The 20,372-nt window shown below is 40.8% G+C and overlaps 2 protein-coding genes across 2 annotated transcripts; both read right to left on the bottom strand.

Moving 5' to 3' along the window:
• Window positions 1-8,209: 8,209 nt before the first annotated feature.
• casp3a (caspase 3, apoptosis-related cysteine peptidase a) lies at window positions 8,210-13,292 on the bottom strand. Its single transcript, XM_071900532.2, has 6 exons — window positions 13,023-13,292; window positions 12,492-12,631; window positions 10,979-11,107; window positions 10,637-10,812; window positions 10,415-10,529; window positions 8,210-10,286 (listed from the first exon to the last, which is right to left on the bottom strand). The coding sequence occupies exons 1-6, from the start codon at window positions 13,091-13,093 to the stop codon at window positions 10,057-10,059; spliced, it is 861 nt and encodes a 286-aa protein (XP_071756633.1). The 5' UTR covers window positions 13,094-13,292; the 3' UTR covers window positions 8,210-10,056.
• A 531-nt stretch (window positions 13,293-13,823) lies between these two features.
• LOC139912673 (ecto-ADP-ribosyltransferase 5-like) lies at window positions 13,824-16,589 on the bottom strand. The gene is made up of 3 exons (XM_071900530.2): window positions 16,459-16,589; window positions 15,363-16,081; window positions 13,824-14,581 (listed from the first exon to the last, which is right to left on the bottom strand). The coding sequence occupies exons 1-3, from the start codon at window positions 16,504-16,506 to the stop codon at window positions 14,488-14,490; spliced, it is 861 nt and encodes a 286-aa protein (XP_071756631.2). The 5' UTR covers window positions 16,507-16,589; the 3' UTR covers window positions 13,824-14,487.
• Between the last annotated feature and the right edge of the window lie 3,783 nt (window positions 16,590-20,372).

Genomic DNA, 20,372 nt, shown 5'->3' on the forward strand with positions numbered 1-20,372 from the left:
CATCGGCATCAGTCCCAGCCACCATTTGTAGCATCCCCATTTGCATGCGTAGGGAGGCACATTACGTAGCCGCTCTGATGTGGGAGGAGGGAGCAGGGAAGAGGAGGGGGGGCAGGGGTAGAGATGAGGGAAATGGGGCATTGGAAGCAAGGAGGACGGTAAGGAGAGATTTCAGTGGAGGTTTTGGGATCCGCTTTTTCCTCTAAGTAAAAGGTAACAGGGGGATGGAAGGGAGGGAATGGATGGATGGTCAAAGATTCACAGCTTAAGAGGCCCAGTCTTCGACAATAGCTCAATTCACCACAGGAGTGCTCAGCCGATCCCCGGAAAACAAAAGAGCCCACTTAAAAAAAAGAAAGAAAAGCTCCATTCACCCTAATGGGCAGTGAAAACTCAACAGTATGCCAAGCACTGGAGATGCCACGTTCACCTCCATCTTTATCCGATCAAGCACAAGACCCCATCGTCCTTTCGACAACAGCACACCAGGAGAGGGTGGGGAGAAAAAAATGGAGAGCATAGAAATAAATAAATAAATTCAAGAATAGATATCCACTGTTCCCCGCAATCCAATGGAAGAAGCTCCTAAGCTGATCGCTGTAGCATCCATTCATTAACAGGGGGATGCAAACTCCAGTCAACGGCAAATCTCTTTCAACGCTAATGCTGCAGCTGCTCCCAGCACCTCCAGGAAGGGTGTGTGAGTATGTGTGTGTGTGTGAGTGTGTGTGTGTGTGTATGCGCGCATCCGCCTGCTGCGCGCGATTCTGCGTGAGCATGCATGCGTCTGTGTCTGGGTGATTGAGGCTGAGGGGAGGGGAGGAGAGAGGATGCAAGAGAGATCGAGGACATACATAAGGCAAAGAGGAGAGCAAATATCAACAGCTCTGAACACCAAAATGCAGCCCTCACATGATGTCCGGCTCACACAACCTTTGGCTTAATGTCTGTTTCCACCCCCACCCTCCTTTCCCCCCCCCTCTCTCTCTCTGTCTCTCGCTCTCTCTCTCTCTCTTACGAGCCGTGCTGTACATGCTCTTGAAGAATGAGGGGCCCCTTAAACCACCGTTATTTCTCCTTTCGCACAAGAATCTTTTTTTGTGTCACGGTCCAACCTCCAATACTCACTTGACAGTAAGTGAAATGACTTTACAGAGCTAAGACCAAAGGGACATGATAATTAAAAGGTGTGTATTCGAGGATGGGAGCTTGCTAATCTGAGCGTCTTTCTAATCAGCGATTTCCACCGGTTGATTCAGTAACTACAGTGTGGACAGCGGCTGAGCTGACAATGGAAACCCAAGCATCACCTTAATCATGTCCAGTGTGGCAGCTATTGCTTGCTGCAGACTCCTGCTGACTCACATGTGTGAGTGTGAATGGATGGTTGGAGGGACAGAATAAGGAGGAAAGTGAGAGGTCAGGACGGGGCACGGGTGAAGGGGACGGTGTCACAACCAATCTGCTCCAGTTCAGCGATACCAAAGAGAAAGAGGGGAGGGGAGGGGAGGGGAGGGGAGGGGAGGGGAGGGGAGGGGAGGAGGGGGGGAGGGGGGGGAGCGACACCATGCCGGCCATTTTATTTCTCAGTAGTGCTGCAACAGCCTTTGTTGCCATGACAACGCAAGCCGATGATCTCATAGCTGTTACCTTTGAGTGCTATTCCCTTAAAGAGCCAGTTGCTCAAGATAGGAGCAGACAGACACTAGATAGACAAGGACTGTCTGTTACAGAGACAGAAAGTAGTCCTGCACTGCTGCTGATTTATGAGATCTCTAAAGGCTTTGGAAACTGAGCTGCATGAGATACAAACACAACAAAAAAAAGGCCAGGAATGTGGTGATAGTTAAGTGGACAGCATGTTTCTGGGAAATATCTACAGTGACTAAGTGACTACACATCGATGCCATTATGGAAAAAGCTAGTGGCTCCAGTTGAGGTGATTTTTATGTTTTTACGTAATGAAGTCGTCCTTTTTAGATTGATCAAGCTTCATGGTCTTAGGCCCCATGAAACCCATTGAAAAACAGTAGTGAAATGTCAAAAAAATGCATGCACAATCTGAAAATTCATGAAAAGATAACTTTTTGAAGGTAAAAGGTTTTCACTCAATTGTAGCACTATGTTGTTGCTTACTTCTGATACTATGCTGTTACACCTGTGCCTTTTCTATTTCCCCTTATGTGAAAAAATGCTGCCCAATAGACCATTCTCTTCTCTTAAGAATATGTGGAAACAAATGTCCAGTACGCCAGAGCGTTGTTTATTATCAGTAAAATGCCAGAAAATGAACCATGATTGCCAGGACGCATCCTACATGACAACAGATGTGGATGTTACATTGTGTTGAGATTAACATGTCAGTGGTTTATGTGTGTTGTTACTGTTTTCTCTTTAGGACAGTAGTTAGTAGGCAGTAGAGAATGAGCTTTCAAACAGAGGCTTTGTGGCCTGTCTTAACCTCAACCAACTTCCTTGCAAACAGGAACATTCTCACCAGTTGTCTGCCCTCTAGTGGACCTTTTATGATAACACGTGTCTTTAAAAAGTCAAATCTCTAGGCCGGCTGCTGAATAGAGAGACAAAAGAATTTTGCCAAAATAGCCTCCATAACACATCCTGATCTGACATGAAGAAACATGGCAATAACTGTTTCTGTTGCGTCAACAGTTTCCCCCAATTCTCTAGCAGGACCCTCCCTTTCCTTCCACTGCGGGACATGGCTAGTAGCTGGAAATGCAGTGGGATAGTCTTTTCCTGAACAAATGCTGCACTTTCCTTCCTTAATAGCATACACTCCTCACAGTCTATTGTTTATAGTTTGCTGACGGAAACAAAGTCTTTCTGTTAATCAGATTGAATTGTCAGTATTAAAAAACAAAACTTTCTTTCCACCCAGCTGAAAAGCCACCAGCAATTGAAAACTGATGCTTTTGAAACTAGTTTCTTGACCTTCAACTGCCAAAATGTAGCCAGTGGTAAATGTATAAGCACAGAAATGATTTTTCTTTGAGCTGTAGAGAGCAAATGCAGATAATGAAAAGAATAGAAATAGATAGAAATTCAATTTTTGCTCAAGCTTGCACCAGTGGTCTTGATGCACAGGTTTGTCCAAATGTGTTTAATCCATCTATTTACTGGCTTTCAGTCTTAATCAGGTATTTATTAGGCAGTTTTGGGATTAAACTGGACTATGTGAAACCGTAGCAGTCATCTGGGTAAATGCACTATGTGTAAAACGCTGTGGCACACATCAAAATGCATTTCATAACAACATGAGGATTGCCTACTAAGAGTTCACATTAATGATTAATAACCAGGTTTTGTCTGGTAATCATCAGTGTGGAAGATTTGAATCCACCATACCACACTGAAATGACTACAGCCTAAACAATGCCTGATCAAATGTGCACCACAAGTCATGGCTTGCTTCTGAGTTTTCTTCCTACAGTCTATTATGAAAGGCATGTCCATGGTGTATTTAGTCCAAAACTTACATCTTACACTAGAACACCAATACTAAAACACCAATACTAAAGTGTAGTACATTTCCCATAAGAATTGAGTGACCAAAGACTGGAATTAAAAATATGATGAGAATTATGGATACTTTGAGCTGAGGCGCCACCCTTTTCAAATACAAGGAAAAATCAGATTCTCATTAACAGTCTGAAAGCAAGCCACAGTCTGAAAGGATAAAAAATAATCTATAAAAAATACTGAAATACCTCAATATATTTCAAAACCAAATACCAAAGATTTTTTGCATTTCACTGCTGTTGCAGGTGATCTTAAAAAGGCGAAAAGGGTTGAAATGTAACTTCTAGTTGAATTTAGGTGATTTGATTTGAGTTTCCATAATTTGGTGCCAAGGAAGTCGTTGGTAGAGTTGAATCCTACATTGTAGATGAGTTTTTTGACACATGTAAAAACACAACAAAACAAAATGAGTGTTTCGCCACTGACTTGGCCTGAGTTGATTTTCAAGTAATCGAAAATGATGGCATCGAAGATGATGGCATGGCAAGTTTGACTTGAAAAAGTCTATATGATACAAACCAATCTTTTAAAAAAGAAAAAATATATATATATAATAGCATCTCGTTTGCATTTAGAGCATCAGCACATATCCTTTGTTGGATTAGACATTATGCAGTCTGGTGAGTTATTAGCTATAAGACAAACATTCCCCAGCTTATCAGTGTTTGCCTCAATAGGGTCGGGGCAGCTATGTCACCTCTTGACTGGCAGACCAAGAAACAAAACCAGCTCCACACAGCACAGAATGGTTCACACAAACCTCTGAACCTCTAAACCTTTACCTTTGGACAGCTACAGATCCGCCGGCACTGCCAGCTACTCAAGATTACTGGAGCTGCATTCCGCACCTGGCAAGCTGATAATGTCAAATGAGCAGCAGAGGAGTTTGAACATTCAATACACACTGGTGCTGCAATCTACAATTCAATTAGCACAACTCAGAGTTCGGTCACTGTTGTGCCTTTAGGTATGCAGGTGGAAAGTATGCTGTCTTATTCAAATACAAGCCACCATACTGTACTTTTTGTTTATGCTACTTTCTTACTAAGTCTATACTCTTAGGTAATATTGTATCTCAGTTTCAAATTTGTTTTAGTCACATTCACAGTGAGGAAAATGAAATCTGTCACATACTTCCTACTATTGATACTAGTTTTGTTGATAGGAACAGAGCAACCATTCCCAAACCTTGGGCTGAAAATAATCTGTTAATACAATAAAGTGCAGACCACACCAATGTGGAGTAAATCTAATTATTTGAGGGGTGCAGGTTTTGGATATACACAATACTGTTTTAAATTTTTCCTTTCATCAAATTATAGGGCATGTGCTCTGAGTAAAATTTAATGGAAGTAGCCGTGCTTCTACTTTGGCACAATGCTTCAGTCATCATTACACCATTATCAATGTATCACATATTTAAGATTTTTTCTCCAAATCTTCATGGGCTGGCCGTCCCGGAAATCAACACTTCCTCCTGTTCCATCACCGTTCCTGTTTCCTCTCTACAGCAGTTTGAAGCTGCCATGCTGATGGAATACATGATCTAGTCGAGGCACCGTGTTTGTGAAGCAGATGGGAGCTGAGCTGTAACATGTTGCAGGCCTCTCTCTCTCTCTCTCACACACACTCACACACATACATACACTCACAGTACATACACGTGCAAGACTGTTGCACCAGTCAGACAATACCCTACGTTGTTCAAACTTGTCCCACCACATGTATGAATTATCACCTAGTCAAAAGCAGGTGAGCATGAGTGTGGGAACATTGAAGTAGAGTAGAGCTGGGTCTATGTTCTGTCTCTTCTTCTCTTCTACATTACCTGAAGCAGCTGAGGTTAGGAGTTGAGACACAAGCCTAAACTCATCTCTTACTCAGATTGTCTTCAACTTCAACCAGTTGGCCTTGAGTCACAGTTATATTCATGTGACCTGATCACTTAAAATTCTGACAGACTTTGTGAATACAGACCCATCTAATTTTCTTCAAATGTATGAATAACACAATATGCCACAATCCTGATCAAACCTCGTTCACCTGCCTCATGACCGCAATGCATCGCTCCCCATTACCAAAATACAAACCATATGGAATGGAAATAAAGTATGAAACTGCGTTAGTGAATGCAACCCCAAATAGAAACGTCGTTTGAAACACCCTGTGGTTATTTACTAGTCTGCTGTTGATGTGCAACATAACTAGTCTGGGCTAAATTAGTATTTTGTATTTCTTTACAGTTTGGTAAGTAAAGTTTAATAACACTGTTATGGAGTCCAGGGTCTCAGGTGTTTTATATGTTCTGACATGATGGATGAATAAAGTGTAATCCATACCTATGCACTTGATGTCAAAGCCCTCCGGTGGCTTTAGGGCCCGTCTCGTCCATCCGTGCCGGAGGACCTCAAGGTGGTCTTCCTTCCCTTGGATCAGCAGGACGTGCTCATCTATCCACCCGAGGAAGAAAATCTCCGACACGGCGTGTGTCACCGTCTTGTTCCAGAAGTGCTGCATGTTTACGGCTTTGAAATTAGCAAATATTTCGTAGCCGGTGTGATGCTGTAACTTTCCTGCGGGCAAAGCTGCCGCGTCCTCTTCTTCATCTCCGCAAACCTGCGACAGCACCAAAGCCAGGGAGTGCGGCGCGATCTGGAGGAACTTCTCCATTCCTACTTTTAAACCAAGTTAGGTGTGATCCACATGCAGTTCACAGAAAGCAACTGCTTCAAACTGTAGGATGGATTCTGTAGTCTACATCACGACGAAGACATGCCTTCCTAACACGTTTCCATTTAAAACCAGTCTAAAAGTCTATAAATCAGTTGCCAGGTTTAAGAAATATTAGGCGTACAAGACAGAAAATACGTTGCGCTGATCCATTGCCTACAAGACAATATTAGACTTGTTTAAGGCAGGTGCTCCATGTAAAACAATGGATCACAAGGCAAAGCTGCAAACTGCAAACCGTCAACTGCGGCAGCCAACTATCTCCAACTATCTCCAACTGTCAGGAGGATATTTAGGCCTACTGTGGAGAGAGGCGAGGACTTCTGCTGCCTTCAAGTGCGCCTCGTAATCTCCTACTTTTGATTTAGGCAGAATCATAATATGATAATAGGTAGGCCTACATCATATGTATAGGCTACCTACTGATGCAGTGGAAGGTAAACCCACCTAAACTCAGTCTACCGTTTTTTGTTTGCGGAACGGGGTTTTTACCCACCTTTTTAGGCTGACCTAAGTCTTTATGAGATACATTCATAGTAAAGTGAAAAAAAGAAACATACAGCCAAACTAATTATTGACACAGAATTGACAAACAATAACATGTATTAAAATATTTTTTCCATGCTCTCCGCCCAACGTCATATCTCTGCAAAGTCAGAATGGCGATATTTTCGAAAGCACTGGAATGCAACACATCCTTCACCGCCGACGCGTTCATGTGGCTACGTAAATTGCGCGATGGCGCGCGCGTCGCCGTTCCACTTGAGTAAACACGCTCAAAATAATAAAAGAAAGAGCCAATTGATGCCAAACCCGAACCTCAGAAGTTCTGATCCTTATGGTTGAGTATCAGGAACTGGGGTGTCTAGATTAGTGGTTCCCAAAGTGGGGTCCAGGGCTTACCAGGGGTCCCTCAGAGGGTTGCAGGGGGTCCCCAGCAAAACGAGTCATACTATAACTTCACTTTTATTTAACTTCTTAGAAATTAGAAAATGTATAAAAATAACTGTTCTGATCATAAGTTTCAATGTCCCCGCTGTTACCTCCCAAATCCTATCTAACCTCTCAGATGGGGCTGCTTGGGCTTCACACATACAGCCTACAGTATCTATTTAGGATTCCTTCATATGAAAAATGTGGGAACATCTAGATAGCCTGTGGCTCCTATAAATCCGCGAAACTACAATTTGAGTAGAGGTAGCAACTGATAAGTCTTACCAAAAAAAAAAAAAAAAAAAAAAAAAAAAGATGGGGCAACAACAGTAATAATACAAGTAGGCTAATCAAATCAGAGTAAGCAATAAATGTAGATTGTTAGTTTTTTTTAGTACTTGTGATGGCCCGGTAATCGCAGACCCAGTCATTCTTGAGGATTAAGAAGGTGAATGCATCATATGCTCGCACTCTGAGACAACATAGTTTCTGTTAGCGGCAAAGGTTGAAATTTAACTTCTTGTTGAATCTTGATTTAAAGTTAGGTTTTTGGGTTATATACAGGTGTTGAGCCTATTGTGCCATATGAGTCTTTGTATTCAGTACACCAAAAATGTAGCTGTAAGTAGCCTGGTATTTGTGGAAGCTGTTAAGGTAAAGTGCCTCTGTGCTGGGGTAAAGGAATCTGAGTCCCAGTTTTGTTTTGGCCCTGGGCCTCAGGAACTGGTGGCCCATTTCTTACCATCTCAATGCAAGCCAAATCTGGAGTAATCCTGCCTGTTTGCACTCAAGTCAGTGTAAACAAGCAGCCTTACAGGGTTTTTTGAGGTAAATTCAAATGCCAGATATGGACTGAACTGCCAACAGTTTGTGAGAATGTAAGCACTTTAACTGCAGGAATGCATCTGTAGTTGTGGATTAAGGCAGGCATCTTAACTGCTGGTTTAATACTGTTCAATCAATGAGCCAAAAACCTATACTGATTTACACCATTTGAAAAACACGATACAGAACAATTAAAAGTGGTTTCACTTTATTCTGACTGACCTCAGAAAAAAAAAAAAACATTACACCAACCTCACAGAGTATAGTTGCTTATAAGATAGTGACATTACAATAAAGCCAAACTTTACAAAAGGGTCATAGTAAATTGGAGTAGAACCTGGATAGTCAAACAACAGGATTTAGGACAGCATAATTGATTTTTGCTGCAAGTTTGTGTAAAATGCAATCAACCCAGCTCAACAGTGGAGTTGAACCAGGTCAGCACACAATTATATCCTGTTCCGTCTCCAATGAATGAAACAATTTTGCCGGTGATATATAAAAGACATACCAGCTCAACTCACACAGTAGTTGTCTACTGGATTTCAGGAGAGGGTATGCACTATGTAGTACTAATGCAATGTGAAAAGTTATCCAATGTGCTATTTTATCATTAAATAGAACATTGAAATATACAAACTACAACCACAAATGAAATGTGAAGTTTCTATTCAAGTATGAGTGATCAAAATGTACCGCAAATTACAGCATTGTGCAGATTGTTTTTTTTTTAACTCATGCATGCTCCGAGATAAAATAGATAACTCTGCATGACACTTGAAATGACCGTAATGGATGAAGCCTGGGCCTCCACTGACTTGAGAACATCCAACAGGGGCACCGGTGGCACAGAGTGATGGGACAGCCCCATGTCTATGAGACTGACATCAACTGGTCCTAGTTTAGACAATGCAAAGAGAACTATATTTTAAACTGATCTTATCTCCCAAAAACATAAGAAAAATGAATCTGAATTCTGTGGTTACATTAGTCTCAACTTTGTAACAGACAGAATACATGATAGCTTATTGGTTACCCCTGAATTTGCTACACAACATTATCATTTAATTTTAACTACTGAGTGTGAGGGTTGCCCTTTTTTTGTATTTTTAATGCATGCATTGAAGCCAAACATGAGGCTTCACGTAATGTGTGACTAGTTCATGAAACATGAAACTGTCACATAAAATTGCCCTCTTTGTTTCTAAAAGGATTCTCATGATTAATATTTTGGTTGCCCAACCCCAATGGTAGATTGCTGGTGTGCCTCAGGAGTGTAAACCAAATTACAAGAACGTAAAAAAAAATAGAAATGCACAGGCACACAGTAATTACACACAACATGATCCCTTCATAACAGACAGAAGCATTTCTTGCTTGGTCATTGGAGTTGTGCATGGAGTCTTTCTGTTTTATTTGGTCATTGGAGTTAAAATAAACTGTTGGCTTATACAAATTCTGGTTCTAGACAGTTAGTCCATCTATGGTTTTATGATCAAACAAATGTAGCAGATGCTACCTATCCAACTGTCTCCCCATATATTTCCCTGAATTGTGTAAAACAGCAAAGAGGCATCTACTGGCAACACAAATCGTGAGTTTGGAATTGTAAGGTTCTATCTGACTTTTTTTTTTTTTTTTTAACCAAAATTGAGTTCTCTACATATTCATGATCTTTGAATCTTACTTTATGCTTGTGTGGTTTATTCAGGTTTAATCTTTAAAAAAGATAGAAAGTACATGACAGTTTTGTGAGCTTGTAGGCCTATGTCAAATCTTTGATGCTCAATATGTCAGACCTGCACTCCACCCAGATAGAACCTTATAATTCCATACTCACAAAATGTGACGAGACTTCTGCATCACATTTACTACCCCAGAGAAACTTTAGCTGAGGTTTCATAGGAGAATCCCAGTCAGAAAATGTAAACTAAAATAATTCACAAACAGCACCACAAACTCATCCTCAAGCCTTTCTTCTGCAGATGAAGGCCTGTCAGGTTCCCATCTTCTGATGAAGAATCAATATCAAGGGGTAAAATACATCTCTTTGGTCAGCATTGACACAATGCATGGGATTTGTTTCTTTGCATCAAAACCTGCCGCATTGGAGACAGACTCAAACTCTACTGCCACCTTGTGGTTCACCCGTGTCATGATGTGAAGGAGCTCCAGCTCTTTTCCATATTTGCCGATCATATCACACAGTGACTGGATGAACCAGGAGCCAGTCATAGTATTCCTCCATGAGTAGTAGCCTGTGGATAGATGAGTGATAGGAGTGATAGAGTGAAGGGTGTATCAAAGCAATGTGTAAAAATTATACAGTGAGTATACAAAAAGACCCAAGTGTTTGAGTGTGTGTGTCAGTGTAATAAGCACAAACCTGGGGCTGTGGAGTAGGCATAGAGGAAGTCTGCTTCCACAGGGATCTTAGTTGTACTGCCATCTGCTCCGCTGTCTGTTTCAATGCCCGCATCTAGATCAGTGCCTCGGCAGGCCTAGTCAATGTGCACACACAAAATAAGAATCATTACAGCATAGATACTTAAGCATAGCCCGAGCTTAATTTGTGTATAGGAGAAAGGATGCAAAACTCTTGCAATACCTGGATGAAGAAGAGTTTAGGCTTGCCCACCAATGATTTACAGCGATCGCCCCGGAAAAGTGATGTGAGGCTCTTGAGCTCTACTGAGGTATCTGTACCAAAGAACACGCCTTCGTCCCCATGACTCAACAGAACACAAATAAACGAGGCTGAAGAACTGTGATCTTCCTTTGAAACTAGAAAAAATGAATTGAATAGCCTTTTTTAGTATTTTTGGTAACCACAAGCTGATACATATGAAGACAAAGGATGAGAGGAATCAATAGTTTGGAGGGATAGTATAGCTGGAAGTTCACGTGTATGTGGTTTTGGGATTTGTATGAATAAATGCACCATACTTACCAGCAGTTAAAACCTGTTTCATCTGGTCAACTGTCTGGTCATTGTAAACCTTCACTTTGTAACCCAGCATCCCAAACACCTTCATCACGTTGCCTGCATCTACGTCTGTACCGTTCCGTTGATTCATGCCTTTGAAAACAAAACAGAGAGAATTGCCATTGTTTCTTGAAGAACACAACGAGAATACAGTAAGAAAGAGAATTAGATTCAAAACTCTATAGTCCTTTTCACTATACATAGCCCAGGTCTAAGTGCATTGTAGAACTTTTTTAACTCTTGGCCAACTGGTTTCTTTTTTGCTTATGGACTATGCTACTCACTTTGTTTGGGATATTCCTTCAACTTGGCAACAGGATGAGTTGAGTATGAATTTCAATGCATTGCCTTGCCAAGGGTGTTGGTGCGGCCCATGCCCCCATTAAAAACCTGGGCAAACCCCATCAATTCCTCTCTCTTTCCCTCAGCTGGTTAGAAGGTGAGCAGGTGAACTATTGAAGCCTCCTAAAGGTAAGCTGCTTGTTGTGTGTTCAGAGTTACTTTACCCAGACAAAGCTTGCTTCTCCTGAGAGAGTTATATTTACAGGTCGACACTGTGCTACGGTTCGGTGAAGTTGGGTGGCCACCATCTTCACAGGGCAAAGCTTAGTTGTTGTGTCTTGTCTGTCTTCACCAGCTAGACCTCCATCCATCGCGTGCCTGTAGCCTGTGCGCTTCAGGATCACATGCTTCTAGCATGTGGGCTAATGTGCCTGCACTCACCTACTCTCTCTGTGGGAGTGAGGCTGAGGACCACAACAAGCCCACTAGGTTGAGTCACTTTATTCTATTGGCTGTGGATTCCCCACTTAGCTGTATGCACTGTGTTACCCTTTGTCCACATCTGTGTGAAGCCTCTACCTCTGGGGTAGCACCTAAGCACAAGCACCCTCCCACTGCTACAGCGGGTGCTCCCTCCTATAAACAAATTGAAGGCTCAAGCAGCTTCTCTGGTTGATTAAGTCTGCTCACTCAGTCCTGCTAGATGAGGATCAAGACTGAGACAAAATCTGCCTCTTTGCTGGACATATGAGTATGACAACAAATCTGTGTCAGATGGAGCACATTCCTAGCCCTGAGCCAACTGACCCAGTAACTGGGCTAACTTGTCCCCTTAGCCCAAGCTAACTAATGATTTACAACTGCACATTCTGAAGTGCCTTTAGCTTGACCTGTTCTGCAGCAGAATTAACAGCACTGATGAGCCTGACCCTGAATACTACATCAAGATGAATGAACACATGAGAGATAGCTTTGAAGGGCTAACTATAGAGCTGTTACACTAAGCCCAGGCTAAACGGTGCAGGGTGAAAAGGCATTTAAACTAGCTCTTTATCAACTATTATCTAGGGCTAAGAATTCCCTTTAGCTAAAATATGCAGTGGTCAAAGTATATGAATTAACTGCAGTTTCAGATTGAATGGGTTTAATTAAAATGCATTGAGCCCAACCCTGTTCAAATGACCCAAATAAGTACCTGTTTTTCTGTCAAAGTTCTTGTTGTTGATGATGATACACTGGCCAATGCTGGGGTAATTAAGGCTGTATCTGAAGCTATGAGAGTTGGGCTTGGCATCCACTTCCACAGCGGCAGGGGTACTCACAGACCCCTCTGACCTGGAGGAAAACAAATCACAACGATTATCCTAATCAAGAAAACAACACAGAGATCCTTTTAATAGTACACGTACAACTGTGTCCGAGAGCTACTGTAGGCAGGAAGCATGAAGCGTGTGTTATTACAGGCAGGCCTGAAAGAGTGCCTCGTTGGTTATGAAAGTGAATTTTCGGTTATAAGAACTTATTAAACTAGCTAAGATACAGTAATTGGCGGGTCGTTTAGTGTTACAACGGCAGTATCAATTTGGCAACAATAGCTTTGTAAATTAACTAAGATGGATAGCTTCAAACAAGCTACTCATAGCATGGTCTGTGGGCTAGCTAGCTTGCTAACATTATAGCTACATAACAAAGAAGTGCTGTCGGTAGCTAAGTTACGTTAACTCACTGTTGTCCATCGCCCCGGCCCCGCCTTGCGTCGGTGCAGTCTCCTCCGGGTCGGGAGCCGTTGGTTGACATGGTTTTGGTTCAGCAAATTAACGATAAACCGAACAGAGTTAAACGACGTAGCTAATAAACAAGTGTTTAGAGGACGCTGCCCGTGTACATGCCTTCCTGGCTATTCTCTGTCTGTTAGTGCAGCCTCAGTAAACAAGAGATGCTGATGTCATGCGAAAGATGCGCTTGTTTTCGACTCCCGCGCCTGCCGGTACTCACAGACCCTTTTGCACTCCTGCCAACCTACCGACCGTATTTATTAAAACCATGGTCACATCATTACTCATTTTGTGCAAAGAACCACATTCAAATAATAGCTAATTCTTCAAATCTTACTCTGTTGCTATGTAATGTTAAAGGGAAGGCTCAAGACTTTAGGGGCATATCCTACTACTCACTAAATCAAGCATCCCACTACTAGGGCATTTAAATTTTGTTCTGCTTTTGTGTCTGAGAAATTGGAACCAGCTTCCTGTTGACAATGTTAACAATGCTAGTGTAACTCAACGCGGGGCTGAAACCATCACTCCTAACCCTACAATGAATAAACTGCATCTAACATCTCTTTTTGTACTCAATGTCAGCTTCACATTCTCTGTCCAACAGTTGTAGAAAGTGTTGATTTTGTATCACTTCCCCGAGTTTGCCATTAAATGGGTCAAAATGACCCATGTGTATTTTCCTTTGCTAGACCTATTTTAAGCCTGTGAGTATGGTACATTAGATACTTTAGAGAAGACACCAAAAATGGCATGGTTTAATATTTTTATTTGCTGAACAAAACTCTGTACAGTAGCCTATAATTACCCATACATATATTTGGAGCCTCTAGTGCACCAGCAGTGGCCTTTGATGTACAGTAGATATAGATATGCCCCTCGACAACCACACACCCACTCACACACTCACACACACACGTTATGAGTCATGTGTAATAGGGTTAATATTTCACACAGTCCAAAAGTTGTTTCTTTAATAAACTTTCACTTCTAATTTCATTACCTTTTATTATGTGAGTGTAATATAGATCCAAAAAGGGACACACGCACACACACACACACACACACACACACACACACACAAACATTTACCAACATTAAACCAGCAAAACAAGTTTTTCTTCCTGCCAACAATTGCTGAAAAGATCTTTTAAATTAACTTGATTTTGGATATATTAAATAATATGCTATCAACTTCTAGCAATACACCTAGTTATGATCTGACAAAATAAAAGACAGCTCAGTGAAAAACAACATACTAAAGTTGTAAAAGTTGTTTTAAAGTTGAGTTGAAAGGGAAGCTGATTTGAAAATGTATGAATCACTGACAAATAATTTAAAATACACAGTATTACACAGTATTAAATTGGCAAGTGACCTCCCTGCAGGTGGAGCCCTTCTATCTGTACAGTATGTTTATATGGCGAGGAGCAGGAAGAGCGGGGCAGCCAGCAGCACCAGTGCACTGGAGCGCCCCACATGGCCCGAGTTACCATCAGAGTTACCATTCCTGAAAAGGAAATTGAGACAGTGAGATAAATGTCTGTGAATATAGACTATACATTCATGGATGACAGAATGAAATATTGTATTTGTTATGATATTCACCACCTTGGTTCATTAAGGCAAAAAGGGCCTGTAGTAAAAAGAGTAGGATATTTTGCCTTCAGAACTGCCCTTAGTTTTTCTCTTGCTGATATTAGTTCCCTTCAGCACAATTACATTTTAGAAAGTAGAGTGGAAGTTACTTGAGAAAAGCAACATTAACATACTGATTAACTTACTTCAGTTTATCTTAGGTTAGAAAAAATTGATGTCCTCATTGAGGCAAATTGTCTTGCAGCTTAAACACAGTTACAGCAGACAACAGTCATCTCAACATTTGACACAATTATGTCACATGGGAGAAGTGGAATCACCTATTAAAATAAAATGCGGCTACTGTGCAATGACAATACAGCTTCAGAGTTTCAGTGCTTTGTCATCATCAACCCTCAGGTGACATGCACAATTCAAAAAAGTGCATTTTATAAATAGTATGTAGGACTGAAGTAGGTTACATTAGATATTAAATAGCTGTTTTTGTGGCTTCAGCTTATTACCATTAACTGATTTATGGCTGGAGGGATAAATGAGTTTCTGGTTCTATTTGTTTTAATTCATTTGTTTTATGAAATGCTGGACACAAATTTGCGCCTGTAATGATAGATATAGACATAAGTTTTATTTTTTTACATTTCATTTGTTGGAGTAGTGAGTAATTCTCTGTAACAATTCAGTAAAATGCATACCTCTGCAGATAGGAACATTTGTGTTTCCAGTAAGTTCCCTTGGACATCAGAGTGATCACTTTTTTGGCTCCGTCGTTCAGGATATCCACAGCCATCACCTGGAACAGCTCGTGGGGAGGTATTACGACCTCTATGTCCCTGAAACAAGAATAATCCCTCACGTCTACCGCAAGACAGGATGACACCTTGAATTCAGTTTGGCAAAACCTCTCCATGAAAGGACTTCCCCAGCGGTACGTTCCGAGGCGCACCTCTGAGTTCACCTCAGTCGTGTTCAGGTTCAGATGAGTTCCACTTGAGCCCTCGTAGCAGTGTGTTTTGTTCAGTATCCGCAGGGCATCAGCCAGAAGGAAATGGAGAGACTTGTAGGGAAAGTCGCTTTTATAAATTTCGACGGTGCTACCTAGGCTTCTGACAGCATTGTTGAATTTATCATAGAAGTTGAAGTCGCTTGTGAACACTGCCAGAGCAATGTTGTGTTCCTCTTGGGCCCCTGGAATCTGCTTCCTACAGGTTTTTCCATTTTTCCAGGCCTCTAAATAAAATTGATCTGCCTTAAGCTCCTTTTCCAGTAAACCACCTGGCTCTATAACCTTCTTCAGCATGTCTACTTCACATCCACTGTACTGGTCATCAACTGAGTCCAGCTCCTTGTTCATAGCAGTCGCTGATTTTGCAAAGTTCACAGATTTTGTTCCAGCCTCTGTTACAGGTAAAACCTGGGATATGTGTGAAGAAAATATTAGTCACATTCAAACAACAGTTCTCAAACATGTTTACCTTACAACACAATTTAATGTAACTTAAGATAAGATAAGATAGCACTATTGATTCTCTTGGGGAAATTCAGGTGCCACAGCAGCAATTGACGGACAATGCCAAAGAAGTAAAGTATGTGTCAAGTACAAGGTAATAAAGGAATAAATGAAATAGCTACTGACATAGAATAAAGGTAATGAACATAATATACAACAATAGAGACAATAGAGATAATGCAACTAATGCAAATAAATGCAAATAATAAATAAAATATAAAATAAATGCAACTTTCCCATGCTGCCTTTGTCAATTAGGCTACATTTTTTTAAATACTTACTCCCATGATAATGATGAGCAGTAAAGAATATTTATCTTTTGACTCCATGTGTCCAAGGATCTGAGTCTAATGGTGTAAGAATTTAATAACTATCACTCTGAAATGAATCTGTTCCCACCTGTCCTCTGCTCTACTGAAATGATATCAAATGGTAGTGTAACCTAAGTAAATAAGGCTATACTGGTGCCAAATCACATGGGACAGAGTAACCAATAGAGAGGTGATGGAAATGAGACATGAAAGTGAGACATTTTGTTGATAGTGATGTCACCACTATTCAGCCCAGGCTGACTATCAACAAAAAGATGTGTTCCATTCGCAGTTCATTTACAAGTAGGTTTTGTGTGGGTTTCGGTCTTTAAATATAGCTAGCCTATTTATTAGGCTGTTGCCCCAAAGTCATGTGTCCTCATGTATTTTACAATAATATTTTTAAGCACATGGGCCTATGTGTAAACTCATTGGGACAACAGCCTAACAGTTATATTTAAAGACCAAAACTCATACTTAAAATATTTAATCTGTAAGTACATGCACATAGCGTCTCGAGGACAGAACTTTCTGATGGAAAATGATGAATATTTGATGATGCTGAAGATTTTTAACTTAACTAAGATTTTTAAAGCTCAGCCAAGAGCTCAGCCAACCAGTTTGGAAAGGGGAAAAACAAAGTAGTATGGGGCGATCATGGCCTTAGGTGGTGCTGTTTTCCAATTTGGGATTGGGCGTTTAAAAGGGAAATCCACCCCATCAGACTACAAATCACGTTATCGCTATGATCTCAGACAGCTCAATCAATGCCAGTGTTAACGACCATTTCTCACAGCTAGAAACCAGAGAACCAAGACTCTGACCTGTGATCTCATCAACATCAAAAGTGCTGATCCGGTGACAATGACTTGGAGAGAGACTGTGCAGTGTCTAATAACAACAGTTCTGAACAAGGAAATGTACCTGTATTCCTGGAAAAGTACCCTGGGTATTACCACTGTGTTAACATAGTCAGTTTTCAACTTACTGGAAGCAGTTCCAGCTTCTGTCTCTTGATGAAATCACAGATTAGATTCGCACAAGCTCTAAATTTGGGGGACAGTGGTTCATATTCAGTAATACAGTGGGAGGGAGGGATTATAATTTTTGCAATGGCAAAATAATGTAAGAGCATTCAATTATGTTATATTATGTTAGATACTGTAATGTTAGCCTACAATAAGCAAGTTTTATAAACATTAGCATTACTAGCTGACTGCAACTAGACCTACAATACAAATACATCAGTATCTTAAAATGCCAACATTACCTTTTACTGCTTTAACTTAGCTATCTCTTTTATCTTTTTGGTTGTTTTGTCCAACTGTCATTTTGCTTAGATGGCAGAAAACTGGATGAAGTGGCATTTCTGTGCCGAGCATGATGGGGATTTTTGACACAGGAATCTCATCTGTTTCCCAGAGAACAACAGGACTGCAGTGTGGGCACAGATGGCTATGCTATCATTAGAGCGGCTCGAGATAAGGTACCATCCCAGAAATCTCATTGGGCCACATAATTTATCATCAACAGACAGACATGAACCAAAGACCATGAGATCTGATGGTATCATTTAGATCATTCTGCCTACCTGGGGAGTTTGGTCAGTTCACCCTTATTTTGGTGTAGGCCCGTCGCCCCGGGGCCCAACAACAAGGAAGTAGCGGAATGCTTCACATGTTTCGTCAGCACGCCTCCATGGTCTGCTGATGAGCCTGTGTTTATTTTGGGAGATTTTAATACTCTCCTGCATCTCCCAACTTTACAGCAATATGTGGACTGTCCAGCTCGGTCAACACACATCCTCAACCTCTGTTATGGGAACGTTGAGGGTGTACAAGATAGTGTACAATGTCCAATGTTATTTAACATAAATGTTGTGTTATGTTATGTTAAATGTTATTTAACCATCTGATTAATAATTGGCAAGCAATTAACAATGGGTCAAATATCATTACCAAATACTTTTTTTTTTTTTAGATTACTTAGGGGCCAGGTGGGTGGAGAATTGACAATCAAAAGAAAATATTTGAAAGTCAATTTGTTAGGGGTCCAAGCACGAAGTGCTGTAACCCTATTGTTTTTGATCGGATTATTATTATTCCGCTTGTTCTGCCCTAAAAGCATCTGGATCTCAGAAACTGTAAGAGCTACAGCAACCAGATAGGTAGATAGGTCCAATATCTCAGCCGCTACTCAGGCAACAAAATCCACGCAAATTGGCCGCATGGTGGCGCTATAACAAGCAACAAACGTTTTGGCCTATAACTTATGAACCGTAAGGGCAAATATCAAAATTCACAACTGTTTTTTCGCTTCTCCTACAAATTTTGTCCAATCTTCACCAAATATGGCACACAGTATATCTGGACTGTCCTGCATAAAAGATGTCAAAAGATTTTTATATTCCATACCGTTCTGCTACAATTGGCTTTCAAAATTTTGAGGCGAGGCCTAATATACAAAAATTGCCATAAGTCAGGAAGTTGTTGGCCTACCTTAAACAAATTTGGTGCATATGTGCACGAGTCAACTCTGGTAGTATGCAAAATTTGGTGGTATTGTAATCATAGTTGACGCTATAGCATATCCTAACTTTAAATGGCCACAACACACTGGCTTAGTCTCATTTAGTTGACTTTCAACATTGGTGTCCCTTTGTCTTGTTTCCCCACTGTGCAATGCCAACACCAGAGGCCCAGTGGTTAAGACACAGGTCGACAGTGCAGAAGATTATCAGCACTGTCCTCTCACAGTGACAAGGTTCTAGTTTGGAAGCTCTGCCCTACCCCTTTCTGTGTAGAACCTGCATTTACTCCCGTTTGTAGATGCAAATGAGTTAGTAGTAAATTATATTGCAGGCTACCATTTTGACAAAATTAGTTCAATTTAATTGTAAAGTTTTTCCACTGCCTCCTTTGTTCAAGCAGATTCCATGATAACAGTGGCAAAAGATATTCTTGGACATTAAGACCATCAAAGTTCTCTAAAATGCATCAGTGTGTATGTCAACTGCCTTCGGATGTAAGGGTCGTGAGTTCAAATCTCAGGTGGGGCACAAAATCTACAAATCTTATTCACTTCCATTGTCCCCGAGGTGCTCAAATGACCAATAGTTGAAGTGTTGCTTTGTGACTGTGTTCGTGCTACTGAATATGAAAAGGTGTTATATTCCCATAAAAAGCTAAGGTTTCTCATCGATGTATTAGATTAGATTTGCACGAGCTCTAAATTTGGGGGACAGTGGTTCATATTCAGTAATACAGTAAACAGTGGGAGTAGGATTACCATTTTTCCAGAATAATGTGATAGCATTCAATTGTTATATTATGTTAGATACTGTAACATTAGCCTACAGTAAGCAAGTTTTATAAACTCAACTCAACTGCTCAAATGACCAATAGTTGAAGTGTTGCTTTGTGACTGTGTTCGTGCTGCTGAGTGTGAAAAGGTGTTATATTCTCATAAAAAGCTAAGGTTTCTCATGTACAATTTAGCACATTGTGCTTGGACCCCATTCATGCGGCGATATTTGAACTTGTTGTTAAACTTGTTTACTTGTTGTAAATGAGTTCTTGTCGCACAATGCATTTTAAGTGCTGTGTCTGTCTTGTTGTACAGACGCATATTAACCATATCAAATTCTCATGTGTTGTCATTAGCGAATAAAGTGTGATTCTGATTCTGAAGAACTTCATACGGTTAACCCCACCCATATAGTACTCCAAGCAGGTTAAAAAAAGGCTTACATACTTACTTATTTCTTTACAGATTCCTGGGGCTGGTAATATATAACTTGATTAAAACAGTGGACCATTTTGTCCATAATTAGACAGTATTGTATGCATTTCACATCAAAGCTCTAGTCAAAACCACTTGTCTAG

This window comes from Centroberyx gerrardi, chromosome 3 (assembly GCF_048128805.1).
Source record: "Centroberyx gerrardi isolate f3 chromosome 3, fCenGer3.hap1.cur.20231027, whole genome shotgun sequence".
Lineage (NCBI taxonomy): Eukaryota > Metazoa > Chordata > Actinopteri > Beryciformes > Berycidae > Centroberyx > Centroberyx gerrardi.

Bases quoted from the DNA above. Each gene is read 5' to 3' on its own strand.
- casp3a (XM_071900532.2), bottom strand. From the start codon at position 13,093: ATGTCAACCAACGGCTCCCGACCCGGAGGAGACTGCACCGACGCAAGG. The intron at 11,108-12,491 runs GTACTTATTTGG...TTGTTTTCAAAG, and splicing joins GAACTTTGACAGAAAAACAG to GCATGAATCAACGGAACGGT. The intron at 10,530-10,636 runs GTATTGCAAGAG...CACATTGACTAG, and splicing joins CTAAACTCTTCTTCATCCAG to GCCTGCCGAGGCACTGATCT.
- LOC139912673 (XM_071900530.2), bottom strand. From the start codon at position 16,506: ATGGAGTCAAAAGATAAATATTCTTTACTGCTCATCATTATCATGGGA. The intron at 16,082-16,458 runs GTAAGTATTTAA...CACATATCCCAG, and splicing joins TGCTCATCATTATCATGGGA to GTTTTACCTGTAACAGAGGC. The intron at 14,582-15,362 runs GTATGCATTTTA...TTTCCTTTTCAG, and splicing joins AAATGTTCCTATCTGCAGAG to GAATGGTAACTCTGATGGTA.